This window comes from Lutra lutra, chromosome 3, assembly GCF_902655055.1.
Source record: "Lutra lutra chromosome 3, mLutLut1.2, whole genome shotgun sequence".
NCBI lineage: Eukaryota > Metazoa > Chordata > Mammalia > Carnivora > Mustelidae > Lutra > Lutra lutra.
In genome coordinates, this window is record NC_062280.1 from 9,123,998 (window position 1) to 9,151,482 (window position 27,485).

Genomic DNA, 27,485 nt, shown 5'->3' on the forward strand with positions numbered 1-27,485 from the left:
TGGAAGCACTTCCTTTTAATCACAGGTATATGCCTGAAACCTCATGTAGAAATGTTTTTATTAAAACAAATTATTTAAAATATATTAAGTCTGCTCTAGTAAAAAAACAAAACAAAAAACACTGAAAAACAATGAAGGTTTACATAAAGCAACTGTCCCTAGTTTTAAAAATCCACAAATTCTCATCTCTGGCCTTTATGGACAGTGAGGCATCTATAGCTTTTCAGAATCATAAATTCGTACTCCTCAAGTAATTTCCCCCCAAACTTGTGAACAAAAATCTGATCTTGACTAAAATGAGGGACAAAGGAAGGATATTAACATCTCATAATCTGTTGATCTAATTTATCAAACTTACTTGGCTTTTGAAAAAAATGTTTCCAGTATTTAGATAATTTGAAATTTTTATATTATTTCTGAAAACCATATTGAGTAGGGGATCAGTTATTACTTGGATAAGGTAGTTTTTAAAAATACTTACCAATAACTACATATTCTAGAAATAATCTTAGAGGGCATTTTCACACTCTGATTTAACCTAAAATAATTATCACGTGATAAGGCAAAAATGGTTTTCAGTGGTAAAATAGCTGGTCATTTACTTTAGTTCAATGTTTGATATTCAAATAGAAAACTACACCTTTTTTTTCATTACTTCTAATCTTTTTAAATGTAAGCATTTTCTTCCTTCCAAATTTAAGAAAACATAAAATTGATCATAAATTGAAAAATACCTAAGCACTAAGCATTATGAGTACTTTAAGTCAACAAAACAAAATGCACATTTTCACATAATATCTAGACTCACAGAAGATTAAAGGTAAAATAATAAAATACAACTTCCCTCTTTTAGTCAGATTTTGAGGAAGTTTATATTCTCACAATAAGGGAAAAATGTGCATATATTCAAAATAAATTTCAGGAGCTATATATAGCTTCCTATTCTTGAGCAAGTTTTATGGATCATTAGAAATCTGATAAATTTCTACTTACAGATATTTATTGTTTGAAGCATATAAATTATAATTATACAAATAAAACACACCTGAGATTTTTTAACCAATAAATTAAAGATGGCATGCTGAGTAATACAATCCATGTTAATAAGTTAATCACAGTACTGTGCATGCGAAGACTATCTTCGGCATCATTGGCAGATAAACGAAGATGGTATACTGTAGAGTCTTTATGATGATTTGATTTTTTTTCACTTCTAGAGTGTTTGGGATTCTATAAAGCAATATAGTAAAATTACTAAGATATTAAAATTTAGGTTTATTATTTTACTCAGAATCATACTCAATTATGTAATAGCTAAATAACCACATCTTTCTAACCAAACTGAAATAAAATATTGAAATTACCTTGCTCAATGTAATTTAAAGCAGTTATTCGTTATAAAATTTTCATCCCCTGACTTGCTATTTCCATTGCTGAGACTATAGACTCTAAGTAATTACTTAAAATTTAAGAGATAATTTGTAACAATAAACATGACATAAATACTGATAAAGATCAAATTAAAATTAGACAGGGGCACCTGGGTGGCTCAGCTGGTTAAGCATTGCACTCTTTACTTTGGCTCAGGTCATGATCTTAGTGTTGTGAAATCAAGCCCTGCATTGGGGGAGTTGGGGTCTTGAGGCTTGAGATTCTCTCTCCCTCTCCCTTTGCTCCTCCCTTTTACCACTCCCTGCCCCCCACCACATGCTTACTCTCTTTAACAACAACAACAACAACAAAATTAAAATTAGACAATCTAAATAGGTTCAATTTTTTTAAAGTTAACTTAAATTCATGACACCTTTTTTATACACCGTAAAATCCTAACTTAAAAAAAACTTTATTTCCCCATGTTCTATTATATTAAAGTAACGTAGAGTTTTGAAAATAAAACTTACCGCAGTCTGGCTATTTTTGTACATTGTTAGGCTGGCTTGCAGATGAACAATCTAGGAAAAAAGAAAAAAACTGTTTAATTTCACTTTTACTTTAAAACAAAAAAACAACCATTTTTATTACAACTGAGAAACACTGTCATCTGAAATGTAAAGAAATCTAATTAAAAATACATTTAAACTTTTACAAATATTCTTTCAGGGTTCCTGGGTAGCTCAGTGGGTTAAAGCCTCTGCCTTCAGCTCAGGTCATGATCCCAGGGTCCTGGGATGGAGACCAGCATTGGGCTGTCTGCTCAGCAGGAAGCCTGCTTCCTCCTCTCTCTCTGCCTGCCTCTCTGCCTGCTTGTGATCTCTGTCAAATAAATAAAATCTTAAAAAACAAACAAACAAATATTCTTTCAGAAAAGGTAAATAATAACTACACAAACTTGCTATTAAGGATTAAAAAACAAAATAATAAAACTTTCAGAGTGTGATATATTATTATACCTTCTAGATTCTGAGAACCTATGTTTAAATATGCTTTGCTCCAATAACTTAGCGTCCTGTGAGTAAAATATTTGATTATCTTCAGTATAGTATAAAGAATTAAACATGTCTTATCTATTCTCAATTTTTGAAAATCTGAACTCAATTATATATGGTGAAATGCTTACAAGAACCTCAGAAAATCTTTAGGTTTAATTTGTTAGGTTTGCTTATGGCTAAGTATTTAGCCAGTTTAGTTTTTAGGACAGTTTTGCTCATTGGGTCGATTATTTGAAATCGCCAATTTAAAAAGCTAAAAATATCATATTTATAAATCAAAGTAGTAAATAGATTTTTCTGATGGACATAAATTCCATTGGAAAAGAGAATATATAATGTGCATATATTAGTGTTAAAAGCAGATGTAAATAAACCATTGTTTAAAAAAGAAAATGATTATCCATTCTGGTATCAACTGTCTCTACCTAAGTTTAATGTGGAGAGTATGTAGTTGTATAACCTAGATTTTCCTGCTATCAGCCTTCTTGGAAGTTTTTTACTTCCTCAGTAAAATTATTAGGCTAATTATTTTTGTCTCCTGATTCTCTAGCAACATCTGTAACATTCTACATTATGTCAGCACAATTGATAGCTTGATCCCAGTGACATAACTTTTTGTCTATTACCTTGTTCAAAAGAAGGTATGAATAAAAACTGCTCTAGTAAAATGCTTTTTAAAAAGTTGATACTACTTGCAAGAGCAAGAAGCAATGTGAAACAGATTATATATTCTCCCCTTATTTTGTTTTTACTAACTGAACTCAGATTAATAATTTCAGCTCCGCAGTTAACCATATATTTTAAATAACTAAGATGTTTAAAAAAACCTTCTACACTTAAACCTTAAATAACAGGTTACTACAGCTATAGTTAAAATTTTTGTTAACAACACCTACAGAAAATTCTATGTCTGCCTGTCACAAAGCTTAGTTATTCTGACTTCAGTGATGTGACATACCTTAAACACATAATAAAGATAAGTAAGCAGTATGGCAAAAGCTCCACAAGTTGTCCAACCTACTATGATCAAAACAATTGTCAAAAAGGGCAAATCTGCTGATATCCTTTTGATATCTTTAGGAAGTTCAGAGGGCCTGGAAAAAAACAAGAATAAAGCTATTAAAAGAATATTAACAGTTGTTTATACAGTCATATTTAGAAAGAAAACAATACAGTACTCTGCCAGGCTCTCCTGCTTATTAATATGCAAGTATCACAAGGTAAGCAGTAAAATATTTCTTCATAAAGGCAAGGGATGACATATATTCGTATATTCTGTAATACATTGTGACAGCTCCTCTTTCATTTAGATACAGTATGGCTGATATTTGTACTAAGTTAGAAAAAATGCTGCTAAAAATAATCATTAATTATAGGCCCTGTGTCATATATATTTTCTATCTTGATAGGAGGAAAAACAGTTTTCTATTTCTTAAAGTCTCGAGATCACTCAGACTTATGATGCTATTAGTGTCAGAAGCACCTCAGAAGGGTGAAGGAAGAAGCATCACACCACAACCCCCTCTATGACAGTAAATCATGTAACATGTCCAGTGAGGAGCAGAGGCAAGAGAAATTAAGGTCAGTGGTTTACCAGAAAAGCCTACCAGTAGCTTCAAACTTTGTCTTTGGATCCAAAATAAAACTCTAAGCAATGTTTTGGAATTTTTTTTTGCATTTCATCTAATCTGACCTTAATTAAGTATCTTGACTGGAATTCTCTTGCTCTCAGGTTTGACTGGAAGTCAACATATAAAAGCATTGCCGGGGCGCCTGGGTGGCTCAGTGGGTTAAAGCCTCTGCCTTCGGCTCAGGTCATGATCCCAGGGTCCTGGGATCAAGCCCCACGTCCGGCTCTCTGCTCAGCCGGGAGCCTGCTTCCTCCTCTCTCTCTGTCTGCCTCTCTGCCTACTTGTGATCTCTATCTATCAAATGAATAAATAAAATCTAAAAAAACAAACAAACAAAAAATACATAAAAGCATTGCCAGAGAAATATTTCTTCCTTCAAAAGATTTACAATCATAAAAATTAAAAATAATTCTGTAATCTATCACTTTTTAAAGTAATGTCTAATCCCCATGCTGGGCTCAAATTCATGACCCTGAGTTCAAAAGTCAGATGCTCTACTGACTGAGCCAGTAAGGCATCCCTCTGTCAAACGTTTTTGATTAACTCTTGGCATTAACTCAAACAGCATTTAACATGCAATAAATGATTATCTTTTTTTAAATAAAAGTTTTAATTCAGTAATCTCTATGCCAACGTAGGGCTCAAACTCATGATCCCTAGATCAAGACTTGCACGCTCCTCTGGCTGAGCCAGCCAGGTGCCCCTGAATGATTATCTTCAACAAAGATATAACTCTGAACACTAACCCATGTTTTTCTAGTTTTTCTAGAAGAAGTGAACTTCTTTCCTTTCTAAGGTTTCTTTCCTAAGAAATTAGAGTTTAGTTAAAGCCAACTAATTTTGAGGTTCCCTATCAAAATACACTTTTTTCCTTAAGAGCAATAAGAAAGCTTTCAGTCATTCTTTACCTTTTCAAAGCTAGCCACAATGAAGAAAGGAGTCTCACAGATGCAGAAGACAGTAGGCCACCCCAGTAGGCAGTACATGTTCCAAACAGAAAGAGAATCAAGGATACGAGGGGGAAACACATACTCTGACTAGTTAAAATGATGGCATCTAATTGTGGTAACATTAACACATCCCACAACTCCTTAAACCATTTATATCTGTGGATAAAAGAAAACATACAATAAATAAATAAATAATAAAAATCAACAACTGACATTCAAATATTTAATATCTGAGGTATCTGGCCATTCATTAGAGTCCCCTAAGTTTCATTATACTCAATGTGTACTTATATTGAAAAACCAATTTCAATTCCTTGTAGAGAAAAAGTTATTTATCTTCCAAGTAAGTCTACTGATCTTCAAGGATCTGAACCCTGATTATCAATACTGTTCCTTGTAATAAATAAGTTGTCTTTTTTTTTTAAGTTAGAATACCAACAGCTAATTGTAATAACTAACAAAAAGAGATCTAATGTATACTGGTTCTAAGCAAAAAACACAAAATAAGAATAAATTAAAAATGGAATGCTAAGTGTGGTAGAGATCCAAAATACACTTTGTATGGGAAGAAAAAGTGATCTGAAGCACTGTTTCACAAATATCCTATAATGGTTTGCACTCATGAATTTGAGATACTCAAAAATTATGGACCATATGTATCCCTTTGTAAATTTAAGAAGTTTGGTATATTTACAGATTAAGTTTCTATAACTGATATATATATATATATATAAATCTATAATTACTTTTGAAATGGTTATAATATCAAAGTAAATGTTGATATACCTGTTAGGACTCTGCCTAAAAATGCCATTTAATAAAATAAGACAATTGCTGTATTTGTATGAGTATTTATATATCATTATGGGGCATACTATGCCCTTATATATGTATGCCCCTATTATATATATGAAACATGTTTCATATATATAAATAATTAAACATGTTTCATATATATAAAATAATTAAAATCATTATCACAGATAATAAAACTTACCCCAACAGAAACTTAATCATAATTACAAAAGGATCAACTTTGTATGGCTTGGCTTCTTTATCCAACATGGTAGCATATTCTAAGCAATGACCTGGTGATTAAAAAAAAAATTATGTGTAGTGAAGAATTCATAGTAACTATGAGTCAGATCATACACTGACTGCATTGTAAGAGCAACATATTTCATGTCAGAGAAAGCAAGGGTCACAATTATCATAAGGACTCTCTTCACAGATTAGAAATTACTATAACTCAATAGATCATACGTAAGAATACACAATCACTTCTGAAACAACTTCAGGAGGGCAAAGCTGGGGTTTCACCATTTGCATTTTCACAAAGCTCCAAACATGATTTTTTAAAAAAAACAACTGAGATGTAATTCTCATACCACACAATTCATTCAAAGTACACACAATTTAGTGGTTTTAAGTATATTCACAGTTATGTCTTCATCACCACAATCAGTCTCCGAACATTTTCATTACTCCCAAAACAAACTTGTTCTCCTTAACTGTCACCTGCAATGTCTCCCTGCTTCCAGGGAACAACTAATTTACTTTCTGTTTCTACAGACAGGCCTATTCTTAACATTTCCTATAAACAAAATCATATAATGTACAGTCCTTTGTGACTGGCTCCTTTTATTTGGCATGTTTCCAAGATTCATCCATGTGGTAGCAGGTGTCAGCACACTTTAGTTATGTGTTTATCAGCTGACGGATACTTGGGTTGTTTCTGCTTTTTGGATATGAATAGTGCTTCTGTGAACATGTGTGCACAAGTTTAGTGTGGGTATCTGTTCACATTTTTCTTGGATATATACCTAGGAGTACAGTTCCTGAGTCACAGAGTAACTGCCAACCTACTTTCCAAAGCATCTATACCATTTCACATTCCCAAAAGCAGCATATGAAAGTTAAAATGAATACTAAAGGCAGACTTGAAATTGTAAGCCATTGAAAGGAAATCAGTAGCTGCAGAAGGATTTGGCAAGAGGAAATGAGAGGAATATTTTTGGACTATTTTTATGTATTTTGATCCACTGTCTTTTCCTATCTCGTCTCCCTTCATTACAACCCAAGCCCAACAATGTGTGAGGGGTCTATAAAGCAGGCTCCTGGGAAACTATTTTCATTGCTATCCTCTAGGAAAGGTTTTGTCCAATGCAGTGTATATTCTAATCTGGACCTCAGATTCATTCTCCACCCTTACTTTGTTCTGAACTCTGGGAGGCTGACTTAGGTGCAATGAATGATAGGCACTGATAAGAGGAAATAAGGTTCGTATATGTATTTCCCTGTCTTTTCCCCCTGCTGAGCCACAGCTTGACAGTGGCTACAGCTGTAGTAATGCTGCCCTCCACTACAGCCCTCTAGGCTTGCTCACTCCCTTGCCCTGAAAACAAGGAGTATCAGACAGCTCTACTGCTAACCTGGCACTTAATCATTTCTTGTTGGTTTCTCTTAACCCTACCCATACCTTTGAAATAGTCTCTTCATTAAAATAAACTCTCAGTTATTCCATGCAGGACCTAACTGATGTAGTGGAACAGCCCAAACATTACAACGAATGCCTACTATGTGCTTAACACTACATTAAGTACTAGGGATGGAATGGGGAACAAGATCCCCGTCAAGGAGACTCTACCTCTTAAGATATCCTCAGAATAAAGGGAAAAAACTTCAGGCACTAAAGTGTAAAATGGAAAAGCTAAGTAAGGAATCTTCTTGGGGATCTCCTAAAACCAGAGGATCTGAAATGCCTGTGAACTGGAGAGATGGGTCATGAATTCAGCCACATGAGGGACAAATAAGTAGTAATGAAGAACTTTGGTGAAAAGGGGTGGAGAGAGATGGAGAGGAGGAATAGAAACATTCTTACCTGTTGAGAAAAGAGAATATAACTGTCCTCCATAAGCAAGAAGGATACTAGATGTAACATAAGCAGGAAGAGCTCCACCGTGAAATCTAACTATCTAGAAAACAGGCAAATCAAAGGGCAACTTCTGAATATTCATGTTAATGAAATTAATGTACTTTCACATGAAATAAAAGTGTCTTTCTTCACTTTATACTTTCCCTGACATGGCCACAGAGGTACCTTCAGTAATGGGTATCAAAACTGTAAGTAAAATAAATATCAAGAATATACAGTATGTTAGAAACATGTAATCAGAATTTTTCATAAAGGTGCAACAAAAAAATATGCAGTAGAGTAGCATATACTACAGACTTTTTTTTACAAGGTACACTTATTGAGCATTTAATACAGTCCAGGCATGATACTAAACATTTTATATGCATTATCTCATTCTCTCCTCCCAAAATCCTTTGAGGTAATTCTTATCCCTATTTTACAGATGAAGAAATTCAGGCACAGGGAGCCCAAAACTTGCACAATTAAAAACCTAATAGACAAGTAGGGGAACCTGGGTGGCTTAGATGGTTAAGCATCCAACTCTTGATTTTGGCTCAGGTCATAATTTCAGGGTTATGTGATCAAGCCCCGGTGTCAGGCTCCACGCTTGGCATGGAGCATGACTGATATTCTCTCTTCCCCTTTCCCTCTGTCCCTTGCATGCATGCACACACTTTTTTTTAAAGATTTTTTTTTTTTTTTAAATTTATCTGACAGAGAGAAATCACAAGTAGGCAGAGAGGCAGGCAGAGAGAGAGGCGGAAGCAGGCTCCCTGCTGAGCAGAGAGCCTGACGCGGGGCTCGATCCCAGGACCCTGAGATCATGACCTGAGCCGAAGGCAGCGGCTTAACCCACTGAGCCACCCAGGCGCCCCATGCATGCACACTCTTAAAAAAAAAAAAAAAAAAAAAAGTTAATAGACAAACAAGTTTCTCATTAACTCTTATTGTCCTCATCAATAAAACGGGGACAATATGGTACTTACCTTATAGGTGATTTTAAAGTTTAAGGATGTTCACTTGTGTAAAGCATTTACAGTATTAACTCAAACATGTTCAGCTATCACAAAATATTAGCTGCTATTACAAGCATACCTCATTTTATTGTTTTGGCTTCACTGCACTTTGGAGATAATTGAATTTTTTACAAATTGAACATTTGTGGCAACTGGCATTGAACAAGTCTATTGGTGCCATTTTTCCAATAGCATCTGCTCACTCTGTGTCATACTTTGAGAATCCTTGCAATATTTCAAGTGTTTTCATTATTGTATTTGTTATTATAATCTACAATGACTGATTATGACTCATGGAAAGCTCAAATAATGGTTAGCATTTTTTAGCTATAAAATTTTAAAAATTAAATGATACTCAATGCCTGCTAATGACCTGGTAGAAAACATATAGCATACTTTAGTTATCAAGAGTACAGAAACAGGGGTGCCTGGGTGGCTCGCTGGTTAAGAATCTGACTGATTTTGACTCAGGTCATGATCTCAAGGGTCATGGGGTTGAGCCGAGGTGGAGTCCTCATGGGCGGGGGGATCCCCACTTAGCAGGGAGTCTGCTTGAGGTTCTCTCCTGTGTGTGTATGCGTGCGCTGCACACACTTGAGCTCTCAAATAAATCTTAAAAAAGAAAAAAGGAGGGGCGCCTGGGTGGCTCAGTGGGTTAAGCCTCTGCCTTTGGCTCAGGTCATGATCCCAGGATCCTGGGATCGAGTTCTGCATAGGGCTCTCTGCTCAGCAGGGGGCCTGCTTCTCCCCACTCTCTCTCTGCCTACTTGTGATCTCTGTCAAATAAGTAAATAAAATCTTAAAAAAAAAAAAAAAAAGGAGAGGGGGAGGAGAAATGGTAGAGAAGTAGGAGACTTAAATTTCATCTGGTCCCAGGAATTTAGCTAGATAGTTACCAAACGATTCTGAACTACTACAAACTCAACAGGAGAGTGAAGAAAAGAATAGCAGCAATTCTATGAACAGAAAAGTAGCCACCTTCTAGAAGGTAGGACATGTGGAGAAGTGAATCTGAGGCAATAATTTGGAAGATACACCACTGGGGCAGGGAGCTTCCATCAGCTAGCTACCAGCAAGCGAAAGAGCAGCAGAGCACAAAATCTGAACTTTCAGAAGTCTGCTCCACTGAGGGACATCGCTCCAGTAGCTAAGCAGGGGGTGGAATCCTCCCTGGGACAGTGTGGTCTCAGGACTCTCAGGGTCACAGAAAGACCGGGTAGAGCTCAGGCACAGAGGTCCCAAGTATCGGAGCAGAGAAGCTGGCTACAAAGATGGAGCTGAAGATGGGCTCTCAGCTCAGGGCTGCCTTAAACCACAATCCATGGCACAGTTGGGCCACTATTCTTCAAGCAGGGACCCAACAAGCAGCAGGTCCAGGGAGACGTCCCTTCCTCCCCAGGAGGAGTGGTGCAGGGGTACCAGAGACAGAAACACTCGGTCACAGGCCAGGTGAGCATGGAGTGGGGCTGGAAACCAGGGAGATAGGAGTGATTGCTTTTCTCTGAAGACTCCCTGGGGAGGAGGGCCCTGAGTTCTCAGCTCCTCTGGGACCAGAGATTGGGAGGCCGCCACTTTCATTCTCATCCTCCAAAGCTGTGTGGAAAGCTTTCAGGGGACAAAAGGTACAGAGAGGAAACCTGAGCAGATTGCTTAGCCTGGCCCTGGCAAGGGCAGTGTAATTCCACATCAGGCAAAGACGTGTGAGAATCACTGCAACAGGCCCCTCCTCCAGAAGATCAGCAAGAACATTCAGCCAAGACTAAGTTTACCAATCAATGAGAACTGCAAAACTCCAGTGCTAGAGCAATGTAGCACATAGAATTCATGGCTTTTCCTCCATGATTCTTTGGTCTTTCAATGTTAGTTTTTTTTAATTTTCTTTTTTCTTTTTCTATTTTTTAAAATTTTTCTTCTTTTTTCTAACAACATCTTAATCAATTCCCTTTTTAAAATCCATTTTCATTTTCATTTTTACAGTTATATTCTATCCTTTCATTGTATTTAACCTTATTTTTTGTATTATTTAAGTTTTTCTTTCTTTAAAATTTTGGGATACAGTTTCTTCCAACAGACCAAAATATATCCTAAATCTAGTATATAGCTTTGTCCTAGTCTCCGGCCTGATCACATTCTCTCCTTTTTAATCTTTTTAAATCTTTTTTTTTCTTTTTTCAACCAACTTCTTATCACTTCCTTTTATAAAATCTTTAATTTTCATCTTTATAGTCATATTCCATCCCTTCATCATATTTACCCTTATTTTGGTATATATATAAAATTTTTTTTTTTTAAATTTTGGGAGGCAGTTTCTTCTAAAGACCAAAATCTAGTGTGTGGCTCTGTTCTATTCACCAGCCTGATCATATTCTTTTTTTTTTTTTTTTTTTTCTTGCCTTTCTACTCCCACCCTCACCCCCCGCCCTTTCAGGTCTATTCTGATTTGTTTAGTGTATATTTTTCTGGGGGTTGTTTTAGCATTTTGTTCTCTCATTCATCTATTCTTCTCTGGACAAAATGACAAACTGGGAAAACTCACCTCAAAAAAAAGAACAAGAGGCAGTACTAACTGCCAGAAACATAATCAATACGGACATTGTAAGATGTTGGAACTAGAGTTCAGAATGACGATTATAAAGATACTAGCTGGGCTTGATATAAGCATAGAAGATACCAGAGAATCCCTTCCTGGAGAAATAAAAGAACTAAAATCTAACCAAACTGAAATAAAAAAGGCTATTAATGAGGTACAATAAAAAATGGAGGTTCTAACTGCAAGGATAAATGAGGCAGAAGAGAGAATTAGTGATATAGAAGACCAAATGATGAAGAATAAAGAAGCTGAGAAAAAGAGAGATAAACAGCTACTAGATCGTGAGGTGAGAATTTGAGAGATAAATGATACCATAAGACAAAACAATATTGGAATAACTGGGATCCCAGAAGAAGAAAGAGAAAGAGGGGCAGAAGGTATACTGGAGCAAATTGTTATGGAAAAAGAATTTTCTAATTTGGGGAAGGAAACAGGCATCAAAATCCAGGAAGCACAGAGAATTCCCCATCAAAATCTATAAAAATAGGTCAACACCCTGTCATCTAATAGTAAAACTTACAAGGCTCAGAGACAAAGAGAAACTCCTGAAAGCAGCTCAGGACAGGAGATCTGTAACCTACAACAGTAGAAATATTAGATTGGCAGCAGACCTATCCACAGAGACCTGACAGGCCAGAATGGATTGGCATGATATATTCAAGGCACTAAATGAGAAAAATATGCAGCCAAGAAAACTATATCCAGCTAGGCTGTCACTGAAAATAGAAGGAGAAATTAAAAAAAAACTTCCAAGACAAACAAAAACTGAAAGAATTTGAAAGAACACAAAACCAGCCCTACAGACAATATTGAAAGGGGTCCTCTAAGCAAAGAAAAGCCTAAAAGTAACACAGACCAGAAAGGAACAGAGACAATATACAGTAACAGTCAGCTTACAAACAATATAATGGCCCTAAATTCTTATCTTTCAAGAGTTACCCTGAATGTAAATGGCTAAATGCCCCAATCAAAAGACACAGGTATCAGATTCAATAAAAAAGCAAGACCCACCAACAGGCTGTCTGCAAGAGACTCGTTTTAGACCCAAAGGCACCTCCAGACTTAAAGTGAGGGGGTGGAAAAACATTAACCATTCTAATGGACATCAGAAGAAAGCTGGGTGGCAATCCTTATATCAGACAAATTAGATTTTAAACCAAAGACTCTAATAAGAGATAAGGAAGGACACTATATCATACATAATTAAAGGTTCTGTCCAACAAGAAGATCTAACAATTTTAAACATCTGTTTTTAAATATCTATGCCCCTAACATGGGAGCAGCCAATTATATAAATGAATTAATAACAAAATCAAAGAAACACATCAACAGCTATACAGTAATAGTAGGGGACTTTAGCACCCCCCTCACTGAAATGGACAGATCATCTAAGCAAAAGATCAACAAGGAAATAAAGGCTTTAAATGACACACTGGACCAGATGGACATCACAGATATATTCAGAACATACCATCCCAAAGCAACAGAGTACACATTCTTCTCCAGTGCACTTGGAACATTCTCCAGAACAGATCACATCCTGGGTCACAAATCAGGTCTCAAATGGTACCAAAAGACTGGGATCATTCTCTGCATAATTTCAGACCACAATGCTTTGAAACTAGAACTCAATCACAAGAGGAAAGTTGGAAAGAACTCAAATTCATGGAGGCTAAAGAGTATCCTACTAAAGAATGAATGGGTCAACCACGAAATTAAAGAAGAATTAAAAAAATTCATGGAAACAAATGAAAATGAAAACACAACTGTTCAAAATCTTTGGGATGCAGCAAAGGTGGTCCAAGCCTTTCTCAAGAAACAGGAAAGGTCTCAAGTCTACAACCTGACCCTACCTACACCTAAAGGAGCTGGAGAAAGAACAGCAAAAAAAGCCTAAACCCAGCAGGAGAAGAGAAATTAAATAAAGAGCAACAGAAATCAATGAAATAGAAACCAAAAGAACAGTAGAACAGATCAACAAAACTAGGAGCTGGTTTTCTGAAAGAATTTAAGATTGAACGCCTAGCCAGACCTATCAAAAAGAGAAAGAACCCAAATTAATAAAATCATGAATAAAAGAGGAGAGATCACAATCAACACCAAAGAAATTATACAATCATAAGAACATATTATGAGCAACTATATGCCAATGGTCCTGGGAGGCAGGAAAAGAGAGGAAGAAGAGTCAGATTCACAGTGATTTGATATAAGAAAGGCCCTACTTGCCACTGCTGGGTTTGAAGAGGAAGGAAGGGACCACAAGTCAAGAAGTGCAGGCAGCCTATAGAAGCTGGAAATGGCAAACAAACGTGATTTCCCAGAGTGTCCAGAAGAAACACAACCCTGGGCACCTGGGTGGTTCAGTCATTAACTATCTGCCTTTGCCTCAGGTCATGATCCCAGGGTCCTGGGACTGAGCCACGCATCGGGCTTCCTGCTTGGCAGGATGCCTGCTTCTCCCTCTCTCACTTCCCCTACTTGTATGCCCTCTCTGTCTCTCTCTCTGTCGAATAAATAATAAAATCTAAAAAAAAAAAAAAGAAGAAGAAAGAAAAAAGAAACACAACCCTGCTAAACTAACACCTTTATTGGAAACCCATTTTCAACCTCTGATCTCCAGAACTATAGGATAATGAATTTGTGTAAAAACACTAAGTTTGTGGCAATTTCTTATAGCGGCAATATCAAATTAGTATAATAATAAAGCCATAAATAGTTTCATCATCATTTTTAAATGTGTAACATAGATTTCTCAATGTATAATTTAAATTTTTAAGCCTAGAATCTAAAGTGGGGTTTTCCCCCACAACAATTGTGTTTTTGAATTTTGATGTGACTATTTTCTTACAGCAAAACTGAATTTAAAAATATTACATTTAAAAATATATCGAATACTATCTAGATATGACATTGTCTAAATAGTTTTATTATATAAGGAAATGTTATCAGAAGCATTACAATTTCTAAATAATTAAAAAAAAAAAAGAAAAGAAAACCGTACAGAAGTTAAGCAGCATAGCAGGCTTAGAGTCAGCCTTCTGGATTTAGATTACAGCTCTGCCTCTCCCTAGCTCTGTGTCCTTGGACATGTTACTTTACCCCCCCTTCTCCCTGTGCCTTTATTTACAAAATGGAGATAAATAACACTTATCTCACAGGGAGTTTGAGGCTTAAATGTGTTCAGTTGTATAAAGCATTTGGCACAGTAACTGGCACAGGTAGGTGATCAGAAAATAGCTGTTATTATTAACCTTTAATACTCTTCACTGTCTTTGGAAATCTTCTAGGAGTTTCTATATAGTATTCTGAAGATGGCAGTTCCTTGTAATGACTATCACTGTTATGAGTATTAACTATTCTACTGGGCTACAGCCACAGCTCGTATAATATATGACAAAATCCACAATCATAAATGGGCTACTATGCAACATATTCTAATTGTAGACGCTTGATTTGGTTTAGTATTTGGCACAGTATTTCTTTACATTTCAAATTAGATGCCAACATTAAAAAATTTAAAAGTTTTATCTAAGACTCTAGATTTCCAGTTTCTCTTAAAATCTAAAGATTTAGCAATATTAGTCTTCATTCCTATATAGAAATGACTTACTAGTTTTTATAATTCTCTTGAGAAAGTAATTTCAGCTTTATTCTTTGCCCTCTTTCATTAGAGTAGACTAAAGAACATGTAAATATTTTTCTTTCCTTTTTCTGGAAAAAAAAAAAAGGAAAGAAAGAAAAACTAATTTGATGGAAAATTAACTAAGCAAAGGCTAAAGAGTCTCCCAAGTTGTTTCTCTTTATTCCTATTCTCAGTCTTCTTTGACTGAATCAGCAACATTGAAAATATGTATTATTTTTAAGAGACAAATAATATATACTACATCAATTCATTCTCCCATTCTCAAGCTAAATTTTTAAATAAACATGAAGGAAGAGCATCATATCTTTCAGTAATTTGGGAAAGACTTAATTACCACAAATTCTTTGACATTTAAAAAAGTACCCACCTTTGATCCCGTAATACCTATATATCTTTGTTTTTTAGATAAATTTCCATGCCTTAACAATAATATTAGTATGTCCTTATTTGATGGACATATAATTATGCTTGGCTATCAAGTATCAAGCTAACTTGACTTTTCCTGTCACTACTCTGAATTATGAGCCCTAGGGATGATATGGGAAAGACAGTATGTTATATTTTCAGCCCATACCACTGTATACAGTAACATGCCTTTTGTACATACTAAAAATACAATAGTATCAATTCTTCCTCTGTATGCCAAGACATAATTTTTCTTTTTCTTCCCACCCATCCCCTGTAATTTTTCTTAAAAAAGTTCCCTTAACAAGCTAGAGAATTTATTGTAACTATCCATGATGCTACTCTTCCAATTTATACTGTTTAATCTTCTCTTTCTAATGTAGCACATTTTACATATGAACTTAGAATTTTCTAATGTTCACAGATTTAATAATAATCACAATCTAATTCTCACCAGATTGTTATGAGAATCAAATGAGATAATGCATATAAACAATTTCTGGGTTAGGGGCACCTGAGTGGCTCAGTGGGTTAAAGCCTCTGCCTTCAGCTCAGGTCATGATCTCAAGGTCCTGGGATCGAGCCCCACATCGGGTTCTCTGCTCAGCAGGGAGCCTGCTTCCCGCTCTCTCTCTGTGCCTGCCTCTCTGCCTACTTGTGATCTCTGTCAAATAAATAAATAAAATCTTTAAAAAAAAAGTATTAAAAGAATTTCTGGGTTAATTTTGATTTGTGAGTTTTAAAATTACAGTTAAAGGACTTAAATTTTTAAAATTCTGCTATGCTATGCCACAACAAAAAAATAAAAAATAATAGAAGGCACAATAAAACTTTTGTGAATTTTAAAATGAGTATATAATTTTTGACTAATTAATATTATTATTTATCCCAGGTTATACAATTCTGCAAATTATAATGATGTTGAGTAATAGAGAGAGAGAGCACAAGCAGAGGGAATTGGCAGGCAGAGGGAGTAGGAGAAGTAGGAGAAGCAGAGCAAGGGATATGGGACTTGGTCCTAGGACTCTGGGATCATGACTTGAGCCAAAGGCAGTAGCTTAACCCACTGAGTCACCCAGGCACCCTCAATAAATTATTTTTATAACACTATTTGCTTATGAACTACAGTAACAGTAAATTTAAAGTATTTCAACATGTTTATTTTTAATAAAATTTACTTTTTATTTTTACAGATTAAACACATACAACATAAAAAGTTATTTGAAAATGTTTGTTTATATGACAGAGCCTACAAATTTTACTGGACTATGAATTATAGCATAGTATGTGCAACATGAAATCTTAATATGACAATCAATTAGCCAAAAACACTAATTTGAGAATCAGGAATCAGCTCTCATCTCTAGGAATGAAAGCATCACCTTAAAGCCAGGCATGGCCAACTAAGATTTATCTGCCAAGAATTGGTGTTGGATTTTATTGAAGTGGGAAAAAGAAGGAAAAGGAGAAAAGTGAAAAAGAAAGAAGCAGCTGCAACAGTTCCAGCAGCAAGAGACCATATTTAGTTTGTTAAAATATTTTATTATCTGGACCTTCCCAGAAAAAAGTCTGCAACCCTTGCCTTATAGTATGATTAAGGCAATCTATAATCAAATAGGAATCACTTACCTGTCCAAGTATTTGTGAAAAGGAAGTCTTAACTGTCACCTAGTTTAAAAATAATCATTTAAAAAAAAAAAAAAAAAGGTTATTTCTCCTAAAGCCTTCTAGCTCACATTTTATTAAACTAAGCACTTCTGCACATCTCTACACATAATCATTAATTTTTTTAATAATGACTGATCTAAATTCATTTATGGTATTATAAGAATCCTCTGAACCACAAATTTTAATTTGTATTAAGTGTAGTTTTATTGTTCAGCATATTTTCCTGGATTCTAATTCTCTGACAACTGGATGAATGCTATGGTAGTAACCCTTTAACTAACTAGGATATTTGATTAACCAGAATATCTTAGTACCACATGATTCAAGCTAAAGGACTTGACTGAACGACTGAATTCAGAAGCTATACATATGTTTGCTGAACAATTAAACACAAATTAACCTATTACATAACCAGTATTTTAAGTCTCAAACCTACAACTGTATAGCACTAAGTATAGTTAAGCTAAGGCAATTCTGAGTAAATTTCACAAAAACAAGTTTTATAGGATACAAGACCAGAAACAGAGCAAATTTGGTAAAATTTAAGCCAAAATAATATTTTAAAAAGAAATTAATCAATTATTATCTCTATTATAAATACACTTTTTTGATATTAAGAAGTCTGGAAAAAGGAAATAAGTATTTCACACAGAAATTATAAAATGACTTCAAAATACTTACATTTTAAAAACAAAGTACTTATAAAAACATGGACATTTTTGAGTGTGCAGTATTTGTAGCCAAATTATTAATGGAATTTTTGCTATCACTATGAGAAATATGAAGGCACACGTTAACAACCATTATAGCCCTACAAAATCCTTCAGTGTTAAAAACAGAAAGATATTAAAGCATTAATAAATACTATGAAATCCAAAATAAGTCGTAATTGAGGTCCAATGAAACTTGTTGCCAACGTACAGTCTGACCTACCAATTCTAGTCCACCCCAAGTTAATCCTAATGAAGAACCCAAATATTTAAGGTTGTTTAAAGGAACTGAATAGAATGAAGATATTTCACATAAACCAGAAATCACCATTAAAATGTATAATCTCTTAAATCTGGAATCCTTAGAACCTGGGATGTTCTGATACAGAGGGACTCTTGTAGTTCATGAATCCATAAAAGTATGTGTTAATCAAGTTTATCTCCCTTCTCTTGGAGCAGAGACGTACTGTAGTAGTAAAACAAACACAGCAGGCATACTACACTGCACATATAAATGACAAACAGAGATTTAAAAAGTTAGTGAAAAGGAAAGAAGAGTCTTACGCTTATCCAGTAGAGGTGGAAACCAACATATATCGTATTAATTACTGCAGTAAAGCCATGTCAGCTGATTTCATGATGTTCTTCAATTTATAGAGAATTTTGAACTTTGGGCCTCCAAACTTAGAAGGTTAATCTATAGTCTCAATTTTATTTTCTATTACTTATTAAGACATATACATTCAATGGTCCAGCTGAGGAAATACTGAGGTGGTGTTGACAGGCAAAATGGAGAATATTTAAAGCATCATAAACGTCCATTTCATGTATTTACTGGCTTCCACATTGCCATATATCTATGGTTAATATAAAAATGTATTTCCTGGTGCCTGGGTGGCTCAGTGGGTTAAAGCCTCTGCCTTCGGCTCAGGTCATGATTCCAGGATCCTGGGATCGAGCCCCATAAGGGCTCTCTGCTCAGCAGGGAGCCTGTTTCCCCCCGGTCTCTCTGTCTCTGCCTGCCTCTCTGCCTACTTCTGATCTGTCAAATAAATAAATAAATAAATAAAATCTTTTAAAAAAAATGTATTTCCTGTGTATTCTATAACTAAATCTTAAAAGTTAAGCAAACATGCAACTTACTTCATACTGACAGTCTGAAGATGTATACATTTTTAATAATGCTACATGGCTGTCATTTTCTGGTTGAGCAATGTGGAGTTTCAGAGAAATTTCTGTGGAAGATGGTACCCTGAAAAGATAACTTAAATATTAATTCTCAAATACAAAATGCTGTTAAATATCCATTGCTAAGTCAATCCTCGGACAGCACAATGAAATAATGGAGAGGAAGACAAATGTCAGAGACATTATTATAGATGGACATTTTTTCGATTGTATCACAGTTGTTTGAATGCTCCATCATCTAGTACAGGCACTGGAGGACAGTCTAGGAAGAGGTCAATGCTCCAAGCAAGTAAAGTTTAAGTTATATATCATTTAGATAAGAATACTACATTGTCTTATAATATTATCTTATGAACACAATGCTACCTAAAGGATAGGTACATTTTATTAAGAGGCACTTAAATAGTTTCATTAAAATTTCACTATGATTTAAATAAACTAAGAAGAATATGTACTATTCAAAATGGCCTAAGTTTAAGATAAATTCTTTCATATACTCACTGCGCAATAGTAAGTGAATCTTCGTAAGACCAAGGAATATGAAGTTTATAGATACTAGTTATTTCTTCTGTGGAAACATAAAGGAAATATGTGTTATAAACCTATACAATACCTAACTACCAGTTCCCCATTCATAAAAAATAACCAGTAAGACTTAGATGATATAAAGAATTACCAAGAATTATTGAATAATGTTTAATTAGACTTACAAAAGATATTAGAGTATATGGAAACTGGTAAACTAGAAAACTAGAGCAGAGTAGGTAAAAAAAAAAAAACCTAGGTAAACTAGGAAACTAGAGCAAACTAAGAAACTGGTAAAACAGCTAACTGAATTACTATTAATAATGAGATAGAAAAATATATATAGCATTTTAAAAATGTAGGTATTTAAACTGATACAGTTGAAGATACTTAGTATTAAGAAAGGGTCTACATTAAATCTCTTGGAAATATAGCTTTTCTACTATCATAATCTAATCTTAATTAACATAAGTAAATAAATATTATATAAAATTCAAGTGAAGATCTATTGATTCTTCAAATGACCAATACTATTCTTCTCAGAAATACACTTACCTTTGACTCCTGAGCACTTGCTTACTACGTTGATTTTAAAAGCCTGGTATATCTAATAAGAGTTTGGCCATGAAAACAAAAACAAGAAAAACAAAAGTTTATTTTGTTTGCTTAACTAAACAGTAAGGTAAAATCAAATCCTTGTTATAATCAGGATAATTACCTGTCCAAAGTTTAGAAGTTCTATATTATAAAACAGGCCACTTGTATTTAAAATCACTTTCCTTGAAGACAGTCCTGTTGAATTGAAAGTACTGTATTACTTAGAATACCAAACGGTTTTTATTTTTTTTATTTTTTTTATTTTTTTAAAAGATTTATTTATTTATTTATTTGACAGAGATCACAAGTAGGCAGAGAAGCAGGTAGAGAGAGAGGAGGAAGCAGGCTCCCTGCTGAGCAGAGAGTCTGATGTGGGGCTCGATCCCAGGACCCTGAGATCATGACCTGAGCCAAAGGCAGAGGCTTTAACCCACTGAGCCACCCAGGCGCCCCACCAAACGGTTTTTAAAAGAGTACTAATTGCTTAACAGTGTTTAACTAATGCTAATACATTTTTAATATTAAAAAATAATTTATAGGTTTTCATTTCTGTTTATGGAGGGGTGAACTCCTAAAAATCCTACCCTCTTTCAATACACTCCAGACAACATTTATAATATATGTATTTTAAAAAGTCAACTCCATATTTTCAATTTCAAACAGGTATGCTTTCTTGGTAGATCTTTCATTTTATAAGTCTTTAATCTCATCTTTTTTTTTCCTAAAGATTTTATTTATTCATTTGACAGAGAGAGAGTGAGATCACAAGCAGGCAGAAGGCAGTCAGAGAGAGGAGGGAAGCAGATTCCCACCAAGCAGAGAGCCCAACGGGACTTGATCCCAGGACCCCGAAACCATGACCTGAGCCGAAGGCAGAGGCTCAACCCACTGAGTCACCCAGTTGCCCCTTTAATCTCATTTTTAATGAGATAAGTGATTCAGACTTGTCATTTCTGTATTGTTCTGAGTATCTTTCTTACCCCCCGCCAAAAGGTGGGTGAGGGATAAAAATCTAAAACAGTTTCTGGCTCTGAAGTAACAGATTTTTTTCATAAATGGAATATTAAAAAATATATATTTTAAGGATAGGCCATGTCAAAAGAGCAAGGAGCCAACCTAAAATGAGCTCCTAATATCCAAAGCTGGAACAACTTAAGCAAAAAAATGAGATGATAATATTAAATTATAATCCAATGAAAAAATATCCATGAGTCATACAGACATAAATAAAATTTGACTAAGTAAATAAATGGAGAAGGGACAACTTTCCTTTCATAAGAATTCCAACAAATACAGAATACCAGTAATAACTGCCTCAGACTAGAGGAACCAATGGATGCTAAAATTAGTGGGTTATTTTGAAGATAAAAGGGTACTGAAACATTCTCAAAGTAGCTCCCCCAAGACATTTATTCAATACAAACAGGAAACAAATTTACAGGGGAGAAACCTGGAAGACACTACCTTAACCAAGTAATCAAGGTTAACATTATTAGTAATTAGACATAGTGATATCATATGTCCATCCATAGGATACAATGAGAAGTATACATAGCTCTGGTGATATGCTTGCTAAAAATGCACAACCTTAATCTAATCATAAGAAAGTATTAGACAAATCCAAGTATCTGGTATTTTACAAAATAGCTTATAAGTACTTTTCAAAATATGTCGAAATTATAAAAGACAAGGAAAAACTGAGGAACTCTCAAAGATTAGAGGAGATGAACAGGACATGACAACTGAATGCAATGTGGGAATGTGGAGAACACTGGTGGAAAAACTGATGAAAACAAAACAAAGCCTGTAATTTAGTTAACAATGTTGTACGAATAATAATTTCTTAGTTTTGACAACTGCATTTTTTACATTAAGGTAAATGAAGGATATAGAACCCCGTGCTCATTCTGTAACTGTTCTGAGTGCTCAAAATTATTTCAAAATAAAATTTAAAGGCATATTTAGTTACATGTATTTTACCACAATAAAAAAAAAAATGGGGGGGGGCGCCTGGGTGGCTCAGTGAGTTAAGCCTCTGCCTTCAGCTCAGGTCATGATCTCAGGGTCCTGGGATCGAGCCCCGCATCTGGCTCTGGTCAGCATGGAGCCTACTTCTCCCCTCTCCTCTCTGCCTGCCTCTCTGCTTACTTGTGATCTCTGTCTGTCAAATAAATAAATAAAATCTTAAAAAAAAAAGTGGGAAAAATATTTGGAGAAATCTTGAAACTTCCATAGGGCAGGCAGCAATTTATACCTTATAATAAACGTTTTATTAAAAGGGCCAACATGCAGTAAATTCATGGAAGACCACCACACACACACACACACACGATTACTTGCAAATGTATATGACCAGGGAGAAAGTTAAATTTCACTTCTCAGAAGATGACCTCTAGCCCGCTATTAAAATAACAATCAAACCACCGGAACACATGATATGGTTATTCTAAGAACTATACTTGAAATACACAATATATAAAGTTACAGGCTCTTCATTATTGCAACTGACTGGCAAAATAAATAAGAACTCTGTTAAAAATAAAATTAAATCTTGGGATGCCTGGGTGGCTCAGTCGGTTGACCGTTCAACTGTTACCTCAGCTCAGGTCTTGATTTTGGGGTCCTGAGTTCAAGCCCTGTTCTGGGCTCCATGCTGGGTGTGGAGCCTACTTAAAAAAAAAAAAAAAGGGCGCCTGGGTGGCTCAGTGGGTTAAGCCGCTGCCATCGGCTCAGGTCATGATCTCGGGGTCCTGGGATCGAGTCCCGTGTCGGGCTCTCTGCTCGGCAGGGAGCCTGCTTCCCTTCCTCTCTCTCTGCCTGCCTCTCTGCCTGCTTGTGATCTCTGTCTGTCAAATAAATAAATAAAATCTTTAAAAAAAAAAAGAAAAAAGAAATTCTTAAGGCTTCTAAAATCAAAGTACTTACCAAAGGAAAAAAGATGAGTTACAGGAAGCTGAATGGATCGTGTCTCTTTTTTAAAGAATTCACAATCTACAACAAACTAAAATATAAAACATTGTTTTTTTAGAAAAAAATAGAATTACATGTATAGTAAAATACCTTCACTTGATGTTTGAGTGGAAAATAAAAGTCTATAAATACACCAGCTTTGGAGAAGTTATTACCTATCACATTCTCACTCTAGCTATACTTAGATGGCAATAATTACTCAAGGAGAGATATTAAAGCTAAGAAAATTTGATGAACAAGCTTAACTTAATAAATTATTAAAGGATAATTTGTAGAACAGCTGATGTACAGTCCAGTTTCCTTCCAGTTAATTTCAGGTGGTTATAGAAGAAGGACTTTAAAGGATGGGTCAAAGCATTAAGAATCAAGGTTAACTCAAGATTAATTAGAGATTTAGATAAAAATCAATATTTTCATAGTAAAAAAGAAATATGATTTTGAATTTTAATTTTTAAAAATCCCATATTAATTATGTATCTCCAACACTCTAATTAGACTATAAAAGACTTGGAGATGGACATACTGCCATTTATCTACAGATGGCTAAAGTTATTTGTATAAGATTATTTCAAGCTAAACAGTGATTAGAATAAATGGGAAAAAGGTTTACTATGTACGAAGCACGAAAAAAATGCTATCTTAAAAAAAGTAAAAACTAAAATGTGACATGTGCATTATGACGATGTTTAGTAATGACATTTCTTATGTAAGAACATTTCTACAATGGCATAAGGAACTTTGCCCTAAGCAGACTACAGTAAGAATGGTTTCATCAGAATCATCTCCATAAGGAAACCAAATTGCTTTGACCTATAGGAGCTGAAGAAACAATTAATGTGTTGCCGAACTGCAGCTAGCAGGTACACTGCTGTCTAGAGGAAGCAGAAAGCCGATGAGGTTTATCCTAGGTTTTTCCATTAAGTATACCTTGGATCGTGCTTGAAGCAATTGTTATTGTGTTTGCCTCTTGGGTGGATTTTTTGTTTCTGAAAGTCAAAAAAAGATGTGGGAAAATGCTATCTGACTACAGTACGCATATTAGGAATAAAAGGAAAAACTTGTTAAGGGGATTTGCTTTTATCCCCCCTTCTATACTTAAAAGGCCAACAATATCATCAGACATTTTCCTTATAGAAAACAGCTGTTACAAAGTTAGAACAATCATCTACTGAACAAGACTATTCATTATATTTTTACAAAGCACTTTTGGGTAAGACATTGCCTGAGACAGAGAATCAATTTTATATCACTTTGTATAGGTATTTAAAATACTACAATTTTTATTATTGCTTCAAAAATTTGGCTACTCCCTTTATGGAATAAACCCATACCCAAGAAAAGAATTCGAGGATCTGTCTCCTTCTAATGGAATTATTTTGTTTTCTGTCATCAAAAAATGCAAGTAATTTCATATTTGCATTTTGAAAACTATATTATGAGTTGACTGCAAAAAATCTTCAAGCTATCTATTTAAATATATGTATCCTGAGAAACCATTCTACATATCTTATAACAGATATGTAGAAATTATAAAAGGCCTAAATTAACATCCTTGTGAGACTGGGTATGCAACAGTAGGGTCAGCAAGTATTACTTTCCAAAGAACATTAAGACATATTAAATATTCATTCGGCTGTTAAGGCTGGCTATTTGTGAAAGGCTCTTTAGTTTCTTGGAATAACGAGACAGGGCCTTTCCAAGTTTGGGAAAGATGTTTAAATTCATTCAAAACCAACTTACCTGACAGAAAAACCCCTAAAGAGAGCTTTTAGAATTGAAGATGTTCAATTACCTTTCACTTGAGCTAAGCAAAACAAAACAATGTATTCATTATAAGGTACTTGTGAGATTCAGTCTTTGCGTTAACTCCCAACTACATCCCCTTTTTCCTATGTCTTTAAAATTTTCCTAATGATTTTGCCCTCAAATCTCGACAATTTTCTCATTAAAGAACTATTTTTTTGAGCACTTATATGTAGTGAGTTGCTAAAGGATGAGGATGCACAGTAGAATAAAATCTATCTGGTCTTAATCCCAAAGAATTCACAATATGGTTATGGTAATAGAGAGATAAACAAATAAATTATAATTCAGCATAATTCCTCCAAGAAGTTATAAACAAAGTGTCATGGAAGTAAGAAGTTATCTGGTTGAGTCATGAAAAGGAGAACAGGAACACTTAGGATAGATACTGAAAGATAAGTTGGTTAGGTAAAATGTGGAAAGGGAAGTAGAAGGTTTTGACCTTTGTCTTCTTGCTTCCCTCTCCCACAACTTCTCTCAAAAATCACCAAGCTTTTATTTCTACTCCCACTTCCCTACTTCAAGCCCTCATAACCCCTTATTCAGCAGCTCGTCTGTTTCTAATCCATGCACACCATAAAGAGATTCATCTTCCAAAATGGCTCTGATCCCACTTCTACTATAGTGAAAATCTTAAAGCTGCCTACTAACTCCTGAATTCTATGAAGTCCTAAATCTTCTAATCGAGGTCCTTGAGGGTATGGCCATGAACTACTTTCCCAGACTTTTCTTCCACTATTATCCTTCCCATGGTGGCCATCTTTTCAAAATTTCTATTTACTTATTCACTGTTTCCATACATATCTCACACTTTCACACTTCCATGCTTAGATCTCATGGTGTCTTTGTCCCAGCAGTGCTGGACATTGTAACTTCCTGTAGTGTTCTTACTAATGACCACCTGGAATGTAGCTAATATAACTAAGGAGCTGAATTTTATTAGTTTTAATTGCTTTTCATTTAAATAGCCACATGCACCAGTAGCCCCCATATTGGACAGCACAGGTATACAATGTTTATGCTATGCATAAAACTTTAACTATCCTTTAAGGAAATTTAAAATATCATCTCATAATAAAGCCTTTCCTCATACCACCATTCAGAGATCTCTTCCCTTCTTTTTTATTTTTTTTTTATTTTTTATAAATCTATAATATATTTTTATGCCCAGGGGTACAGGTCTGTGATTCACCAGGTTTACACACTTCACAGCACTCACCATAGCACATACCCTCCCAATGTCCATAACCCCACTCCCCTCTCTCAACCCCCCTCCCCCCAGCAACCCTCAGTTTGTTTTGTGAGATTAAGAGTCACTTATGGTTTGTCTCCCTCCCAATCCCACCTTGTTTCATTTATTCTTCTCCTACCCCCTTAACACCCCCGTGTTGCATCTTCACTTCCTCATATCAGGGAGACCATATGATAGTTGTCTTTCTCCAATTGACTTATTTCACTAAGCATGACACCCTCTAGTTCCATCCACATTGTCGCAAATGGCAAGATTTCATTTCTTTTGATGGCTGCATAGTAATCCATTGTGTATATATACCACCTCTTCTTTATCCATTCATCTGTGGATGGACATCCAGGTTCTTTCCATAGTTTGGCTATTGTAGACATTGCTGCTATAAACATTCGGGTGCACGTGACCCTTTGGATCACTACATTTGTATCTTTTGGGTAAATACCCAGTAGTGCAATTGCTGGGTCATAGGGTAGTTCTATTTTCAACATTTTGAGGAACCTCCATGATGTTTTCCAGAGTGGTTGCACCAGCTTGCATTCCCACCAACAGTGTAGGAGGGCTCCCCATTCTCCGCATCCTCGCCAGCATCTGTCATTTCCTGACTTCTTAATTTTAGCCATTCTGACTGGTGTGAGGTGTTATCTCATTGTGGTTTTGATTTGTATTTCCCTGATGCCGAGTGATATGGGAGCACTTTTTCATGTGCCTGTTGGCCATCTGGATGTCTTCTTTGCAGAATTGTCTGTTCATGTCCTCTGCCCATTTCTTGATTGGATTATTTGTTCTTTGGGTGTTGAGTTTGCTAAATCTTTTATAGATTTTGGACACTAGCCCTTTATCTGATATGTCGTTTGCAAATACCTTCTCCCATTCTGTCAGTTGTCTTTTGGTTTTGTTAACTGTTTCCTTCGCTGTGCAAAAGCTTTTGATCTTGATAAAATCCCAATAGTTCATTTTTGCCCTTGCTTCCCTTCCCTTTGGAGATGTTCCTAGGAAGATGTTGCTGCGGCTGAGGTCAAAGAGGTTGCTGCCTGTGTTCTCCTCGAGGATTTTGATGGATTCCTTTCTCACATTGAGGTCCTTCATCCATTTTGAGTCCATTTTTGTGTGTGGTGTAAGGAAATGATCCAATTTCATTTTTCTGCATGTGGCTGTCCAATTTTCCCAACACCATTTATTGAAGAGGCTGTCTTT

The 27,485-nt window shown here is 35.2% G+C and overlaps 1 protein-coding gene across 1 annotated transcript in view; it reads right to left on the bottom strand.

The window, feature by feature from the left end:
* Positions 1-27,485, bottom strand: part of PGAP1 (post-GPI attachment to proteins inositol deacylase 1) — an 80,154-nt gene that overhangs the window by 3,735 nt on the left and 48,934 nt on the right. The window contains exons 14-25 of the mRNA XM_047722389.1: positions 23,195-23,270; positions 20,391-20,464; positions 20,228-20,279; positions 19,649-19,715; positions 19,103-19,211; positions 17,211-17,249; positions 7,892-7,985; positions 6,008-6,098; positions 4,969-5,166; positions 3,388-3,523; positions 1,902-1,952; positions 1,046-1,230 (exon numbers count right to left, since the gene is read on the bottom strand). Of these exons, the coding sequence (XP_047578345.1) occupies positions 1,046-1,230; positions 1,902-1,952; positions 3,388-3,523; positions 4,969-5,166; positions 6,008-6,098; positions 7,892-7,985; positions 17,211-17,249; positions 19,103-19,211; positions 19,649-19,715; positions 20,228-20,279; positions 20,391-20,464; positions 23,195-23,270 (1,172 nt within the window). The remainder of the gene's footprint in view (positions 1-1,045; positions 1,231-1,901; positions 1,953-3,387; positions 3,524-4,968; positions 5,167-6,007; positions 6,099-7,891; positions 7,986-17,210; positions 17,250-19,102; positions 19,212-19,648; positions 19,716-20,227; positions 20,280-20,390; positions 20,465-23,194; positions 23,271-27,485) is intronic.